This window comes from Poromitra crassiceps (genome assembly GCF_964638095.1).
Source record: "Poromitra crassiceps genome assembly, chromosome: 18".
Taxonomy (NCBI): Eukaryota; Metazoa; Chordata; class Actinopteri; order Beryciformes; family Melamphaidae; genus Poromitra; species Poromitra crassiceps.
The window spans coordinates 30,427,805-30,445,345 of record NC_139636.1 but is presented as its reverse complement, the minus strand read 5'-3'; the positions used below and the strand labels follow the sequence as shown (position 1 = coordinate 30,445,345).

Genomic DNA, 17,541 nt, shown 5'->3' with positions numbered 1-17,541 from the left:
GCTCAGCTAGCCTGGTCTTACCTTCAGGTCAGCTAGCCTGGTCTTACCTTCAGCTCAGCTAGCCTGGTCTTACCTTCAGCTCAGCTAGCCTGGTCTTACCTTCAGCTCAGCTAGCCTGGTCTTACCTTCAGGTCAGTTAGCCTGGTCTTACCTTCAGGTCAGCTAGCCGGGTCTTACCTTCAGGTCAGCTAGCCTGGTCTTACCTTCAGGTCAGTTAGCTTGGTCTTACCTTCAGCTCAGCTAGCCTGGTCTTACCTTCAGGTCAGCTAGCCTGGTCTTACCTTCAGGTCAGCTAGCCGGGTCTTAGCGAGGGACATATAGTCCATTAGGAGAGTGCGGTGTTTCACGGCCACATAGGGAGGATGCAGGATGTGAACCTGAGAGGCCAAAATGATGAGAAATTAACTTATGGTAGAAAAAGGCTGTGTGTTCTCATGGGAAGTACAACAATCCTTCAACAATTTCCCCACAGGGATGATACAGGTTTGACCTGATCTGATATACACTATATATCTTACAGTATGTCCAGAGTAGAGATGTATGATATTGGATTTTTTGCCGATATCCGATATTTTACAACTCTTTTCACCAATTGCCAATACAGATATACGTATGCACAAAAGAAGTCTTGCCTGCAGTGGAATTAACACATTATTATACCTACTCATTATCATGATGGCCCACTGGAAGATGCAGACATAAATACAATACTTTTCAAAACATACTCATTCACGGGGCAAAATAAGAGAACTACTTCAACTGACTGCCATATTTTTACATCACATTTTCTTTCAAACAAAAGTGTAAGATCCAACCTGCTTAAACAGGCTTACTTGACTGTAATCAAAGCGTCATTTTATCGGCCTGTCTGTCCTGTCATATCAGCAGAGATGTTTGTTTCAGGGCGATGTGGACGTTTCATTTTAAAAGGCATTATTGTGCATCCCTAGTCCAGTGCAAAGAAGCCCTCCCATCATGTCCCAGGGACGAGCCAAACCTCCTGAAGCTCACCTTGAGGTACTGTGGGGGGTCAAAGGGCACCAGGTCAGACAGGAACTTCAGCAGGAACACCAAAGATTTCTTATTGGCCGCGTGGTGGCCATTGGCCCCGCCAAAAGACATCTGAGAAAAGTTATTGACACGAATATAATAAACCAAAAGGTGTGCGAATAGATTAAAAAAAGGATGAACTAGATGGGAGGAGAGAGAGCCAGGAGGGAAACATTTATAAACAAAGAGTCTGGGAACATCCAGTCCAGATGTACCAGTACTGGGTTGGACCAATAGTCTGCAGGGTTAGAAGAACAAACCTTGAACCAGTTGCTGTAGGAGGGGAAGAAGCCGGGCCCCTCCAGCGCCCCCTGGCGCGCCAGCAGGAAGGCAGTGATCATGTTCTCCAGGTCGTAGCCATCAAACGCAGAGCTCAGCAGCCTCGACAGCAGCTCTGGCAGAGGCAGAGAGAGGACAACTAAAGTGTCTCATATCCACACACTCTATATGGAGAGGATGATGGCAGAGGCAGAGTGAGGACAACTAAACGGTCTCATATCCACACACTCTATATGGAGAGGATGATGGCAGAGGCAGAGAGAGGACAACTAAACTGTCTCATATCCACACACTCTATATGGAGAGGATGATGGCAGAGGCAGAGAGAGGACAACTAAACTGTCTCATATCCACACACTCTATATGGAGAGGATGATGGCAGAGGCAGAGTGAGGACAACTAAACTGTCTCATATCCACACACTCTATATGGAGAGGATGATGGCAGAGGCAGAGAGAGGACAACTAAACTGTCTCATATCCACACACTCTATATGGAGAGGATGATGGCAGAGGCAGAGAGAGGACAACTAAACTGTCTCATATCCACACACTCTATATGGAGAGGATGAAAAGGGAAATCTACAAGCAGTCGAAACGTGGGCGGCACTCGAAAACTAGGGGTAGGGGTTGGAAACATAAGAAATTGGATTGGACTCCTTCCTCTATTCTTCATAGTTCGAGTGTGTTTTGAATGAATGTCAATCTGTATACATCTGTGTTTAGGAGGGTTAGACCAGGATACATCTGTGTTTACTCGGGTTAGACCAGGGGTTCCCCAACCTTTTTTGACTTGTGACCCCATTTTGACGTTACAAAAATCTAGGGACCCGAGACATTCAAATTCCGGTACACCATCGATGATATCATCAGTGATGTCACTAGGTCACGACCCTAAGGTTGGGAACCACTGGGCTAGACTGATATATTGGTTCGCTAATAATTGGAGGCGATATTGTCCTTTTATTAAAAATCAGATCTGGTTCAGTCAAATGTGCTTCATTGAGCAATGGTACGCTGGTTGTCTATGGAAAGATCTTGACCTCAATTGATTGTAATGAGACATTTGGATCAGATTCCATGTTGTCGTCATTCTTCAGTGCCATGATGTAAAGCCTATTGTTTACCTGTAAGGCTGGGCTGGGCGTAGGGCTGGTATGTAAAGCCTGTTCTTTACCTGTAAGGCTGGGCTGGGCGTAGGGCTGGTATGTAAAGCCTGTTGTTAAGGCTGGGCTGGGTGTAGGGCTGGTATGTAAAGCCTGTTCTTTACCTGTAAGGCTGGGCTGGGTGTAGGTAGGGCTGGTATGTAAAGCCTGTTGTTTACCTGTAAGGCTGGGCTGGGTGTAGGGCTGGTATGTAAAGCCTGTTGTTTACCTGTAAGGCTGGGCTGGGTGTAGGGCTGGTAAACCAGCAGAGTGGAGAGGAAGGAGAGGACGTGTTGCCAGTTGACCTCGTGCGTTTCCAAGACCTGCTGCAGGTGACGCAGCAGCTCCTCTACACTGAAGATGACAGCTAGCTACGGCGGAAACACCACAAAAAAAGATCCGTTCACATAGTACATGATTCTATACACAGAATAGCATTGATAACTGGTAGGGTGACAACAGACAGTCAATACAAATAAAACCAGTGATTTGCAGAGACCTCAGAAATTCACAAGTCAGTGTAGAATTTAGAGACTGACAGCAAGGAGAACAAGTTAAACAAAACAAAACTAGCACTGGAGGCTTGCAAATCTATTTACCTTACGAAAAAGGGAGGTTAGCGACCGACTGGTTTTAGCGAAGCTCCACTCGCTCTGCATAGCGATGGCATCCGACACTGAGAAAGGAAATGTTTTTATTTGCTTTATGTCCTTAGGAATTAAAGGAGTGATCATCATGAAAGGGCCACAAAGATCAACAAGTGACTTGCTTCTACCTGAGAGTCGAGGTTTATATGTGAGAGCGTTCGTGAGGGAGTGTGTGAAGAAGCGGCGAAGGGCCTCTGGCGATGCAGACACTCCGCACAGCGAGGCGTCAAACAGCTGGATCCTGCGCAGACAGAGGGAGGGAGGGTGAGAGTGACACACAAACATACCCTGTGCTGTGCTGTGAGCCCCTCACCACAGTTCCCACACCTTCTTAAACAAATTCAATGACTTTTCAAGGGTTTTCCAGGCTTGATTCCCTCAGATTCAAGGACCCAACATGCCATACAGTAGTTTGAGTCACAGATCAAGGTTCACCCATTGATACCTGATGCAGCATTTGCGTGTATATCCCTCATTTATGTGTGTATCCCTTTAAGACCACGAACCGCGTCTGTCAAAACACTGAGAATGTTTATCATGACAACTAGCAACTTAACAGAAGCTCACGGACAATTAAAAAGAGAGAGAAGCTTGAATGTGTGACCCTTGGGAACCCTGCAGAGGACCCTTGGGAACCCTGCAGAGGACCCTTGGGAACCCTGCAGAGGACCCTTGGGAACCTGCACTGTGGAGAGATCATCTCAAAAGAATGGATCATCATCATTCAAGACCCATGTGGAACACCTTGCTCAAAATGAGCTTTTGCATAGAAACAAAGCATGGTTTGCGTTTGGAAACCGGAAAAAAACCCCCATACTGTACATTCCACTTCCCTGTCTGTATTTGCTTATGAACTTCATAAGTAAATACAGAGACAATTCTATTTTAAAGCCACTAGATGCTGTTTACCACAATGCCTTGATAAATAATGCATTTCCTGCATTATACGCTCAGTGGCCACTTTCTTGGCCTCTCTCGCTCCTCCAGACAGGAAGTCAAGTGGCTGTGACTCAAAACATATTGATAAAACGGCTCTCTCAAATCCAGCAATCTGAGTGGCTCACAGCTGTGGTATAATGAGCATATACCACAGTCAATATAGCACAGTTAGAGCCACTCACTGTGTGAAGGAAATGAGGTGAGCTGTTTGGACCTGAGTCCAAACTGGGACAGGCAAGAGGGGCTCAGTGTCAAACAGCTCACCTCATTTTTTAAACAGTGATTTAAGACATTTAAAGCAGCTACGAGCAACTTTTTCGATTGTTATTAAACAGTATAAATTTAATATCAATGCATCACATCTTACCTCTAATAGTCGACGAGACCAAAGCCGTGTGTATCTGAGATTGCTCCCTTAGGTGATTATTAAGTCTATAGTCTGTCTAAACTCGCGCCAACAGGGGGCTCTCTAGAGCGACCGGACCGGGTAACCCGGAAGTGAAACGCAGCTGCCTTCCAACGCCGTTTGCGCTGCCTAGCAACATAACATAAACAATGTGAACGCCACGCATACTCGCGGGAACATCTCTCGTTATATTCTAACAGGTTTTTGGAAGTTATTTTGTGGTTATGGCCGAAGTGGCTGCTGCAAACCGTTTCATTTCACTTCCTGATCTGCCCTGGCTACAGACACACTAACACTGGCCGATTCACTCGGGGTTCAAGCGAGACTACTCTGCGTTGCTCTCGTCGACTATTAGAGGTAAGATGTGATGCATTGATATTAAATTTATACTGTTTAATAACAATCGAAAAAGTTGCTCGTAGCTGCTTTAAATAATAATAATAATTTTTATATTGATCTATTGCTTCAATATATCTTCCTTGTTTCAAATCCAGTAATTGTGGTATGAGGGATCACGAGGGATCAGGAGGAATCCTTTTGCTATCTGGTTTCTCTTAGAAGAAAATAAATCTGATTTGAAATGATCAAATTAAAAGAACCATAGTTCAGCTCCCGTGCTGCCATGCTGCGGGGTGCTGCCATGCTGCGGGGTCTGTGTCTTATCCATGGTGTCCAGAAGCCCTGAAGGAAGGAAGGAGAGGAAGCAAGATGTTGAAAATCAAGACAAAGAAATCATTCAAAGTAGAGTAGGATTTGTCAGCAGTTTGGAGGCTAGGGGGGAACCTTTCAGACCCCACATCATAAAGCCCACATGTATGGGTTCAAGTAGACAGGGTAGGACATTTGCGGGGGCAAAGGGCAAAAATGCCCCAAGGAATCTCAGAATGCCCCTAAAAACTGGGGGGCAAAATTTCCCCCCAAGATTCTGATCATTTTATTTTAATTAAATAGATAAAAAACCGTGATGAAGTGTTCAATTTATCTATAAACGAATGCATTATACATATACAAAGGCTATTAAAAGATAAATAAAAGCCTAAATAGTTAGAATTGTCTACTGTTTCTGGGGGGACGGGGGGGTAGTTCCCCCCAAACTTTGAAAATGCCCCTGTTTTTCACTAGGGGGCACAGCTGTTTTTCACTAGGTGGGCACAGCTGCCCGCCAGCAAAATATGTTTTACATTTCCTACACTGAAAGTAGGGAACTAAATATGTCATCACAATACAGGAATACATTAGCCTGGGTCCAGACCTTCTAATCCACGCGCTCTACTGAGTAGAGTTTGGGCTGCGTCTGGTCTGGCATTGTGATATGCAAATGTCTTTTCTTTGCTTGACAGAATGGTTAGACAATGAGCACCGAGGGGGACTAACTATTAGCCAATCAGCACCGAGGGGAACTAACTATTAGCCAATCAGCATCAATAAACAGCACAACATGCTGAATTAAAGCAATTATCAAGTGTGCTGAGGAGTAATAACAGCAATGGCGGCTGCCATAGATGGGAGACGTCGCTATCAAGCGTGTTTTTAATCGATTAAAAGTAAGTTCGCACTCAGTTTGAAATTGGAACGGCACTCTGCTTTGAATGCCTTTATTCAAAGGGTAGATGGTTTTTTTGCATTCTCCTGACTGGATGAACGAACATTAGATTCAGGTGGATACGTTGATCTCTAGTGATTGGTTAGGGGGGAATGGAATTCCCCTCATAGAAATTGGTTAAACAGAGGACAATCTCAGACTAGACGATTGAAATGGAGTGTAACGAGTTGACAATTCAGCCTGATATGAGGCTAGCCAGAGCCGTATATATAGAAGAGTCGCGACATCTCCATTCATTCCAATGGACCAATTTTTTACTCTCAAGAGTTCCAGGAAGTAAGGTCCTGATTGAATTAAGCCGCACTGTCGAGTTGCAGCAAAATGGACAGTTTGTGTTGTACTTTAGATTTTTTTTTTTTTTTTTTATCAGATTGTACATTATCAGCTTTATTTTAGCATTCAAAAGTAGCGCGAGACCCCTTCCTGTCTATTCATTGGCTAGTGAGTCACGCATGTTGGTCCTCCGCTGACGCCACTCTCTCTCTAATTGCTCTGAGGCTAGCCTAGGAATGCAGCTGCAGCACAGCGTTCCACTCACAGGCCAGCATGTGGTCCAGCACTGAGCAGCAGAGCAGAGAGCGCCTCCTGCTGGATGCTGCTGGCTCCTGGGTCCCCTCAAACCCGGCTCCCACCAACACCCCAACCACCGCTGCAACACAAGCACAGCTTTAGGCTAAGGTTGTCTCTTAACTAAAGGATAAGTTCACACAAAAATGAAAATTCAGTCATTATCTACTCAAGTTTTTTAGTCCACAAAACATTCGTGGAGTTTTCCCAGCAATACACCATTGCAGAATTCTCCTAAACAATTGAAGTGGATTAAGGATCAACTTTCAAATGTAATAAATAAATAAATAAATAAATAAATAAATAAATAAATAAATAAATAAATAAATAAATAAATAAATAAAAATAAATACTTTCAGCTCATGGCTAGAGTGGAGATGTCAGCTAGAAACAGGGTGTAAATGTCTTTTCAAGTCAACTTGGGATCTCTGAGCTTCTGGAGACTTGGATTATGTATTGCTGGGAAAACTTGTGTAGATAATGACTGTATGGAGCCATTTTATGTTTTTTCTTGTGTTTGTTTTACGTTTAAAAGTTGGTCACCATTCACTTTAATTGTTAACTCTGATCGAACTTCACCCCACCCATGGCTGAGAAATCCCAGTGATGTTTCTTACTGGACAGCACTTCCCGTTGGACTTGTCTGGCCTCCTGCTGGCCCTCTGGTGCTGTCCAGCTGCACAGCGCCTCCTGCTGGCCCTCTGGTGCTGTCCAGCTGCACAGCGCCTTCAACTCAGACTCCAACCACGACCTCACCGCCTCATCACTGAAGAGAGAAAGTATACTTGGAAGCCTCTAGTTTTGCACAGTAAAGCGCTGGACGCTTTGGGGGGATCAAGATGGGACAGGCAGCTTGAGCCTACTTTCTTTTGTCATTTTGAGTCCTTGATGAAATTAAACTCAATAACTTCAATAATTCTCTACCTCTCTAGAATGTATTTGAGAGTGACGATGTTGCGGGAGTGAAGATGGTACACCACTTCCAACTTGACCTGCTTCTGTAAAGACACCACATTAAATTACTTACCACACACACACACACACACACACACACACACACACACACACACACACACACACACACACACACACACACACACACACACACACACACACACACACACACACACACACACACACACACACACACACACACACACACACACCTGATCCTTCCAGTACTCCTGCCAGAGCAGCTCGGGGCAGAGGGCTCCCAGAGACAGCAGCTCTCTGCTGGACTGCAGCAGGACAAACAGCTGGCTCTGGAGAGGACAGACAATTCACATTTGACCTGCTTGCACTCTAAACCAGGGATGTCAGAGATACGGCCCGCAGGTTTCATCCGGCCCGCGAGATGTTTTGGAATATTAAAAAAAATATATATATATATATATATATATATATATATATATTATTATTATTATTATTATTATTATTATTATTATTAAATTCGCACCCCATTATCATGAACTACGTGTGGCTAATAAGCAAGCTAAGAGTTCATTCATAAGTTAATTAACCTGCACTACAAGGAAGTATGTCAGTAGGTCATCAGGTGTAAACAAAGCCGCCATGATGCCACGCTGGAATTGAATCGCGCATTCGGCTACCTACCAAAAAACAAAGGAATCAACAAGATGCTGTCGAAAAAGAGAAAGGTTGACACGGAATGCAGGCAGTTTCAAGAGAAATGGAAAGAGCAGTATTTCTTTTGTGAAGTAAATGAGTCGAATTGATTTTAGTATAAAAAAGAAATCCGGCCCCCGTAAGGTCTCAGTTGAACAAATCCGGCCCTCTACCTAATATGAGTCTGACACCCCTGCTCTAAACGCTAAATGACAAGACTTTAAACGTGTAAAGATGTTTATGAAATCTGATACCTAGTTTCTGAAATAGGTATGAATTGATGTCACTTAGCTTTGGGTTTGGAACTAGCCGGGAAACACGGAAATTATGCAAGTGACCGAGTGTCCCCGAATTAGATACGATTTTGACCATTTTCATTAGGATCTTTTTGAAAAGTCTTCTGTGTCTTCCAGCACAACAGTCAGATACTAACTCGCTGAGAGGAGGTGAGCAGCACTCTCCTCTTGTCCTCTTCCTCAGTTCTGGTGATCTCCGTCAGTCTCTCCAACACCATCCTCACAGACAGAGTGGCTACAGGGACGCGCAGCTGCCCTGCCTGACGCCTCAGCTCACACACTGGGAACAAAGCACAATGTAAAGAGACACACAGAAGACATTTTACAGACCCCCCTAAAGTCAAAGAGATGCAAACTCATGAGCTGTTTCTAAACATGCAGTGAACCCCCTGATCAGAACCAGACCTTACTAGACTGGGCTGCATGTTTAGCACCAATTTGCCGTTGTGGGCGAGCTCCCGTGAGACCCCCCCCCCCCCAGACCGCCTGCGGGGCGGGTCAGCCCGCGGGACCCGGCAGGTTCTGGGTAGCCGGCGCATCACTACCGCACACACACACACACACACACACACACAGATGCTACAGAGCAGCACTGCTTCCACTGTGTCAGTCAGTGTCACATGACACATCACATGACACATCACTGTCACATGTTCAGATGGCTCACCCAGGAGGGATGCTGCCACGGCTGAGGGGAGGCCTTCAGACGCTGCCTCTCTCTGCTCAGCATCCTGCTTGCAGAAGATGTTGGGTGGGTTTGCACTCTGTCAAAAGAGTTCAGAGATGAGAAGACGTGAACATACACACACACACACACACACACACACACACACACACACATGTATTGTAGGATAAGGGGCAGTGGTGGCCCAACACTTAGGCCATGTTCAGACTAGGAGGCCAAATCTGATTTGTGAACTTTAGTGACCTATTAATGACTTTATCAGCAAATCAGATTTGCCTGTAATGTGAACATGGCCTTAGAGAAGCCAGCTTGTGACTGATGTGATTTTTTTTAGACAGGACTCCAAAATAGATTTCTGATGATATTTGATTGATCTTTGATCTCCATTATAATCAAGGGGTAGCTCGTAGCTCAGTTCGTGAAGCCAATATGGAAGGAGAATTCTGTTTTTCTACAACCTGGACGTCATTTCCAGCTGGTCATTGGTTAGACAGTGTGTTAGTGGGTGTGCCCTGGTCATTGGTTAGACGGTGTGTTAGTGGGTGTGCCCTGGTCATTGGTTAGACGGTGTGTTAGTGGGTGTGCCCTGGTCATTGGTTAGACAGTGTGTTAGTGGGTGTGCCCTGGTCATTGGTTAGACAGTGTGTTAGTGGGTGTGCCCTGGTCATTGGTTAGACAGTGTGTTAGTGGGTGTGCCCTGGTCATTGGTTAGACAGTGTGTTAGTGAGTGTGCCCTGGTCATTGGTTAGACAGTGTGTTAGTGGGCGTGTCTCACCCCGGCCTCCTCCAGTAGGCTGCTCAGGCTCTGCTGCTGGCTCAGCAGCTGGACAGCTGCCTCCTGCAGCTGCTGGCTGTCCTCCAGCCTGGACCTCTTCACCACACGGCCAGCTGGTGACAGCAGGTACATGAACACATATACCACCAGGGGTCAGGATGTTGGTCAAGTCAAACAAACGGCATCAACAGACTTACGGGTGCAAGTGCCGTTCCTTTTAAACAGCAGGTCATGGTGAAACCGTGCCCTCTGAACTGTAACTGCTCCTTCATACTTTGAGCTAGATACTCCATTTAAACTTGACAAGGGTCACCACTTTTAGGACTCGATCAACACAAGTCAGCTTTAATTAATCTTTTGTACAGTTTGAGAAATCACAGTTTATGTTTTATGCTTTTTTTTGCCTTTATAATGGGACCCTATAGAGCTCATGTGACGTTTCCAGCCCCGGAAGTGAGCTGAGCTCCCCATTCATTTTCTCCATAGACGTTTTGAAAAATCCTTAACGAGTTTTAAGGCTGGAACCAAGCTAATCCGTGGCCTACTGAATCATGAGTGACCATAAAACATTCCTCCCCTCCAATCTTACCCTAACCATAGATATTATATTACTATAGAGAGGTCACCGCAGGCTAACAAATGGTAGCAGCAAGTCTCCTAAGTGGGCGTGTCCGTGGAAACCATGGGCAAAACCCACGTGACAAAACGACAGGAAGTGAGTGAGTTGAAGTTGGGCCTAACCTAATGGGGAACTCACTTCACTTCTCAGCTCCATGGAGCCAGCCTTGTTGTGTGTGTGTCACTCTAGCAGGCTGTACTTTTGACTAAATTCACACATTTTAAAACTGCGATAGTTGACACAACTTTAACACTACATAGATACATCAGAACCTTTAACACTACATAGATACATCAGAACCTTTAACACTACATAGATACATCAGAACCTTGAACACTACATATATACTGTACATCAGAACCTTTAACACTACATAGATACATCAGAACCTTTAACACTACATAGATACATCAGAACCTTGAACACTACATAGATACATCAGAACCTTTAACACTACATAGATACATCAGAACCTTTAACACATAGATACATCAGAACCTTTAACACTACATAGATACATCAGAACCTTGAGCTACTTCTGCTCTCACTCACAAAGTCAAAGTATAAGTGATGTGATGTATAGGTTTTGATATTAACGTTTGTTTGGCAATTGGCACAGCTTATCAGCTTTATTTGATACTACCGTAAATTCCGGACTATAAGCCGCGGCTTTTTTCCCGTTTTTTGGCCTTTTTTGGCCCATGCGGCTTATATAACGGTGCGGCTTATCTATGGATTTTTTCAAAAAAAAAAAAAAAAAAAAAAAAATCTCTCTTTTTTAGCACTCTTTCTAACTATAAATCCACTTCTGTTTTAATTTCCTCTCTTGCCCTCTTTTAACAACATAACATAACATAACATAACACAACACAGGTGGTGTTGTGTTATGTTGTTTTGTTGAAATGTTAATAAATGGGAGCTTCCTCAAACAGCCATCTCTTTCCCGACAATCCCCTCTGTGCATGAACCCTTACATATGGTAATTAAACATTAAAACACAATAAAAAAAAAAAAAAAAAAAAAAAATACCATTAAAACACCCGCGGCTTATAGTCCGGTGCGGCTTATATATGTAAAGAACAGTCAACTTTGCAGGTGCGGCTTATACTCCGGTGCGGCTTATAGTGCGGAATTTACGGTACCGTAAATTCCGGACTATAAGCCGCGGCTTTTTTCCCGTTTTTTGGCCCCTGCGGCTTATATAACGGTGCGTCTTATCTATGGATTTTTTCAGAAAAAAAATTTCAAATACAAATAAAATCTCTCTTTTTTAGCACTCTTTCTACCTATAAATCCACTTCTGTTTTAATTTCCTCTGTTGCCCTCTTTTCACCACACCGCGGACACTGTGTGCACTGTCGAAATAAACAAAGGTGTTGTGTTATGTTGTTTTGTTGAAATGTTACGGTAATACGGTAAATGGGAGCTTCCTCAAACAGCCAACAATCCCCTCTGTGCGTGAACCCTTACATATGGTAATTACGGTAAGCAAAGTTCATCAGCCCGGAATCACAACAAGACGAGCAGTCTCTCTCTCACTTACCATGGGGAAGGTACGCAGAAAGTCACACGACGCAGCTTTCAAGCTGAAAGCAGTCGAACTCGCACTAAAAGAAACAAACAGAGCAGCAGCGCGTACCCTGGGCATCGATGAGTCAATGGTGAGACGTTGGAAGCAGCAGCAGGAGGAACTGTCTCAGTGTAATAAGACAAAAAAGTCCTTCAGAGGCCACAAAAGCAGATGGCCGGAACTTGAAGATTCCCTTGAGGACTGGGTGTTGACCCAGAGAGGAGACGGCCGAGGCGTTTCCACGGTGCAGATCCGACTGAAGGCCAAAACAATCGCCACCGAGATGAAAATTGAACATTTCAGAGGTGGGCCATCTTGGTGCTACCGATTCATCATGAGACGAAAGGGACTGTCCGTCCGGGGGAGAACTACTGAACAACTCCCTCCCGACTACCAGGAGAAAATCACAAACTTCGGCGAATTCACACAAAGGAAGATCACGGAATATTATAGGAGTGTGAAAACATCCACAATCACCAACGGGTTCCAAAACGCTGGACTGCTGCGGGATGAAAAGGATGACGCCGCCACAGCTGGCGCTGAGGGCCGTCAGAGGCTTCAGAGGCTGTTCGATGCCGACAGTGATGAAGAGGAGTTCGTTGGTTTTGAGTGACAATGAAGGAGAGAGGAGAGTGGTTGACGAAGCCACCCTGAACCTGTTCGTTTCCGACACTGAAGATGAGGACTTTGGTGGTTTCAGTACGCAGGAAGAAGAGGAAGACGAGGATTAGTGACTTGACTTCTCTGGTTACAGGTTTGCTGCACATATACGGTAGCCTATTGTTGTGTGATTTTGTCTGGGGATTAGTGACCTGACTTTTGTTTTGTTTTGTTGAAATGTTAATAAATGGGAGCTTCCCCAAACAGCGATCTCTTTCCCGACATTCCTCTCTGTGCACGAACCCTTTCATATGGTAATTAAACATCAAAACACCCGCGGCTTATAGTCCGGTGCGGCTTATAGAAGAAAAAAATAGTAAATTTTGGTGCTGCGGCTTATAGACCGGTGCGTCTTATAGTCCGGAATTTACGGTAGTTAACTGCTGCAGTGGCACCCGGAAATGCTTCGTCTTATTATTATTTTTATTTTTAATTTCAGGTGGTAGGAAGCAACTTGACAGCAATAGCAGGCGCTGCTGACTGTATGAAAGTAGCATAACACTAAAGTGCCACTGTCAAAGAATTAGGCAGGGCCTCTAGTGCAGAGGTTCTCAAATGTTTTTCAGCCAAGGACCCCTTACAAGATAGAAAATATACCGCGGACCCCCTCATTCTGATTTGTGATTTTGGGCTAAGCTTAATTGTTTCCACGGTAACGTGCTTGACTTTTAATTTGATAGGTTTATTATTAGAATGTAATCCATGAACCATTTTAGATTTAAAGCATAAACTATTTTCGTTGAACTATGAAGATTTTGCAAAAAAAATATATATATATATTTTTTTTTATTACATTACATTTACATTACGTCATTTAGCAGACGCTTTTGTTTTGTCCAAAGCGACTTACAATATCACAATTTGTCAACAGTCCAGAAAACCACTATGCAACACAATAAATGACAGCCAAGATATTTTGATAGACTAGCACCATGTAGGAAGTAGTTTGAGAAGGAATAAGTAACATGTAGCATTTTCTTTTTAATTATTAATTTTTTATTTTTTATTTTTTTTTACTTGAAAACTTTTCACGGACCCCTGGGGGCCCATTTGAGAACCACTGCTCTAGTGGACAAACAGCCTGATATCAGACTGAATTGTCAACTTCTTACACTCAGTGGAGTGGGCGGATTGGAAGTTCTGGACTCAGCCAAGTGGATACAAGTTATGGGGTCACTTATTATTCAGTATCACCATTTAACACAACTGCCTGGTCGCCTTTTCCGTCTCCTTCCTTCCTGTGAACGAAAAAAAACTGTCCAATCGCTCTGCAGTTACTTGCATCGCCTTATTTCCCATTTCAAAACAAAAGCCATTCCTATAGGACGAATCAGCGTGACGTCACTTGCCACCCAGAAATGCGGAACCCGCGGCAGTTAATAGTATGAGTTGTGCCAAACAAACGTTAATATCTCAAAAACTATAAATCACATCGCTTATATTTTGACATTCTGAGTGAGTGCAGATGTAGCTCAAGAGTTTGATGTATAATATTATGCATGCCGTGTTAAAGTTGTGTGAACTGTCGCAGTTTTTAAAATGTAAACAAACAGAGTCAGACACACAAGCCTCGCCCCACTTGCGCTCCATAGGGTTCCATCGCCGTTGCCACCCAGTGACGCGGTTTGTTTACCAAAATGCTGCTCGGCTGATCCTTCTTCGTGATGAAACACAGGAAAACACACAGTGGTACCCACAAACAATAACACAACCACGGCACAGATACTCCACAGCTAATCATTTAATGACACGGGAAGATTTGTTCAGTGCCTTTGAGTTGTGTATTGGCACAAGATAATGTTACTTACTGACACTTTAGTTTAGCTAGGAGCTGAACTCCAGCGGTCAACTCACCAAGCAGGCTCCACAGAGTCCTTTTCTGGGAGACGGAGCAACACGATGCACTCAGCGACATTCTGCTTTGACTGTGAACACATTAACACGGCATGTCGTTCTCTCTGGCTACTGTGCTGCGTGCTTATTCGATTGTTATGAAGAAGTATTGGCGAGAGATGCTCTGCGCCATGTTTGTTTCCCTCGCGCTCCTCTGCCTCTGCTCTCTCATTGGTCCCGTTCTGTCTCGAGCCACGCAGGATGAGGGCGGACAAACAAAAATGAGCCCAGAGTTCGTGTCGCGTGTACTGTGTGCGCGTGTGTGTGTGTGTGTGTGTGTGTGTGTGTGTGTGTGTGTGTGTGTGTGTGTGTGTGCGTGTGTGTGTGCGTGCGTGTGTGTGTGTGTGTGTGTGTGTGTGCGCGCGTGTGTGTGTACGTGTGTGTGTGTGCGTGCGTGTGTGTGAATAATATTGTACTTTAGGCTACTCCTACATTTCTATGACAGCTTTAGTTACCAACTAGTTACTGCAGATTTAGGTTATTAATACAAATTATAAATCTACTAAAAATCATTATCTCTTTTTAAGGTGGGGGTAATTTGAATTACTTCAATATAATAGTTAACCATTAAGCTGTTATATTGAAGTAATTCAAATGACCCCCACCTTTACCAGCTGCAACATTAATGTTCTAGAGTTCATTACGCGTTTGAAAGACCCAGACTCTCATTCAAATTCATGGTGAGAGAGAGTCTTGGCAGGACCTGGTTGGTCGAAAGGCAACCAGGCAACCATCAGCGGATCCCACAGCGTAGAGTCCCTATCCACCTGTGGTGATCAGGCTTTCCCTCTCAGGGGTTCAGGAGTCCAGGCAGCGTCTGTTCTATCCTATTCTGTTTGAGCCTGGCTCAGTCAGTTCTTGAAGCTCGCAATGTCGCAGGCACACTGGCAAGACTGTGATGGAGGCCCCTCTCTCCCATAACCCGCTGGCCAACTGGGTGTTGACTGTTGACCAGCACCTCCTAAGTTGTCTTGGGCTGAAGCCCGCCTTGGATTCCTGTTCCAGTCCTCCTGGTTGTCCTCTTCTTTAATCCTGGATATCGAAGCCATATAGAAAAGAACCTAGAACTCTGTTCTGTACTCATATTTATATCATTGATGACTTTGGAAGTATGACATCACTGGTGATGTCATAACTCCCGTCACAGCCTCGATGATGTCACAGATTGCATTGTGATGTTGTGGTATCTGGGCTGCCACCGCCCCTACTACACTATCTTATAATTGTCTTTGATTCTTAAGTATTAAGTTATGGTGTACAGGGTAGAGAGAGGAGGGCAGTTAGTTACTGGGATTAACTAACCAGAGCAGATGAAAAGACAGATGGAGACATTCCGACTCCTTAACGCCAGAGGGGAGGGAGCAGTAAAAGCAGGGAGCAACAAGCATTGCATCGTTGGTCGGACGTCACATAATGTCTGATGACACTGGTCGCATTGTGATGTCATCTTCGCGGTGATGATGTCATCACATGATGTGTCATCCAGGGACAGCTTCCAGGGACCTAGCTGGACTCAGAAGCCCAGAATCTGCACCGGGGGGGCGGGGCCGGCCAGCCTATAGACATATAGAAACCTTTATAACAATTAAAGAGATAAACACATTAAATGAATGCATCAATATAGTCCAGTAACATAAGACATATGACTCTGAATATGATTCTGCCATATGAATACTTTTACTTTTGTTACTTTAAAGAGGCTATACCTTGATGCAGGACCTTTACTTGTAACAAAGTATTTTTACACTGTGGCATTGCTACTTTTACTTGAAGATCTGAATACTTCTTCCACCACTGTGTGTATCAATATGCACACACAATTTTACAGTATATGGAATATACTGTGATGGAGAACATTTAAGTTCCATTCATTTCATATTCAATAAGCTATAATTGCATACAAATAGTTATTGGTATTAGTTATAATCCTAAACTGCACACACACACACACACACACACACACACACACACACACACACACACACACACACACACACACACACACACACACACACATACTGTAGGTAAAAGCAGATTTCACCTTCTGCCCGCAGTAACATGTCATGTGACACGTGGCTGAGCGTGCTTGTCCCCAGCCTCTGCTGCAGCTCCTTTTGTGTCTGCCCAGGGACTACGGGTGGAAAATAGCATTTCTGCTATAACCTGGTATGATGCATCTCTCCCTATTTTATAGGGTTAATGTTCTTGTACACTGTCCCTGTATTAAAAAATAAAGAAAATTCAAAATTCAAATTCAAATTGAAGATGTATTCTGGTTTGTAACTCTTTGCAGTACGCAGATACAATTACTTCTCATTAAAGGAGTACTTACCTCCAAAACACTTTTTTTCAGCTTTTAACCAATATATATGACTTTGGGGGTGATGTGTGAAGAATTCTGGTCAGAATTTCCACATTTGACACCAAACTGTTGCCATTTTACCATTTGTATCATTTTTCAGCAGCATATCTGGCATAAGCGCCCTCTAAGGGTCAAAGACTGCTTTTTTTTGTGCCCTCAAATGAATGGGATATTTGGTACAACCTGACGTCACGGTGGGTTTAGCGCGTGCATCTGGTGCATCTCCAAAGCCTATACAACTAGGCAAGATGGAAAAACCTTACTTAGTATCAGGCTCCAGAGGGCTCTAACTGAAGTAAAAAAAAATCTGTTTGCTCTTAAAATACTGAACCAAACGTCGTCAAAGTTGGCACATGTCTTAATTATAGTTAGTTTCCCGCTGAATGTGTCATTACTTTATTGATATCTTACCTGGATAAG

General features: G+C 44.0%; 1 protein-coding gene across 1 annotated transcript in view; it reads right to left on the bottom strand.

The window, feature by feature from the left end:
- Positions 1-14,830, bottom strand: part of fanca (FA complementation group A) — a 35,781-nt gene extending 20,951 nt beyond the window's left edge. The window contains exons 1-15 of the mRNA XM_083654821.1: positions 14,721-14,830; positions 10,018-10,130; positions 9,225-9,321; positions 8,695-8,837; positions 7,802-7,897; positions 7,560-7,633; positions 7,253-7,401; positions 6,607-6,717; positions 5,065-5,146; positions 3,249-3,361; positions 3,073-3,149; positions 2,703-2,844; positions 1,311-1,444; positions 1,012-1,122; positions 282-377 (exon numbers count right to left, since the gene is read on the bottom strand). Coding sequence (XP_083510947.1) covers positions 282-377; positions 1,012-1,122; positions 1,311-1,444; positions 2,703-2,844; positions 3,073-3,149; positions 3,249-3,361; positions 5,065-5,146; positions 6,607-6,717; positions 7,253-7,401; positions 7,560-7,633; positions 7,802-7,897; positions 8,695-8,837; positions 9,225-9,321; positions 10,018-10,130; positions 14,721-14,781 — 1,599 coding nt within the window. The 5' untranslated portion in view covers positions 14,782-14,830. The remainder of the gene's footprint in view (positions 1-281; positions 378-1,011; positions 1,123-1,310; positions 1,445-2,702; positions 2,845-3,072; positions 3,150-3,248; positions 3,362-5,064; positions 5,147-6,606; positions 6,718-7,252; positions 7,402-7,559; positions 7,634-7,801; positions 7,898-8,694; positions 8,838-9,224; positions 9,322-10,017; positions 10,131-14,720) is intronic.
- Between the last annotated feature and the right edge of the window lie 2,711 nt (positions 14,831-17,541).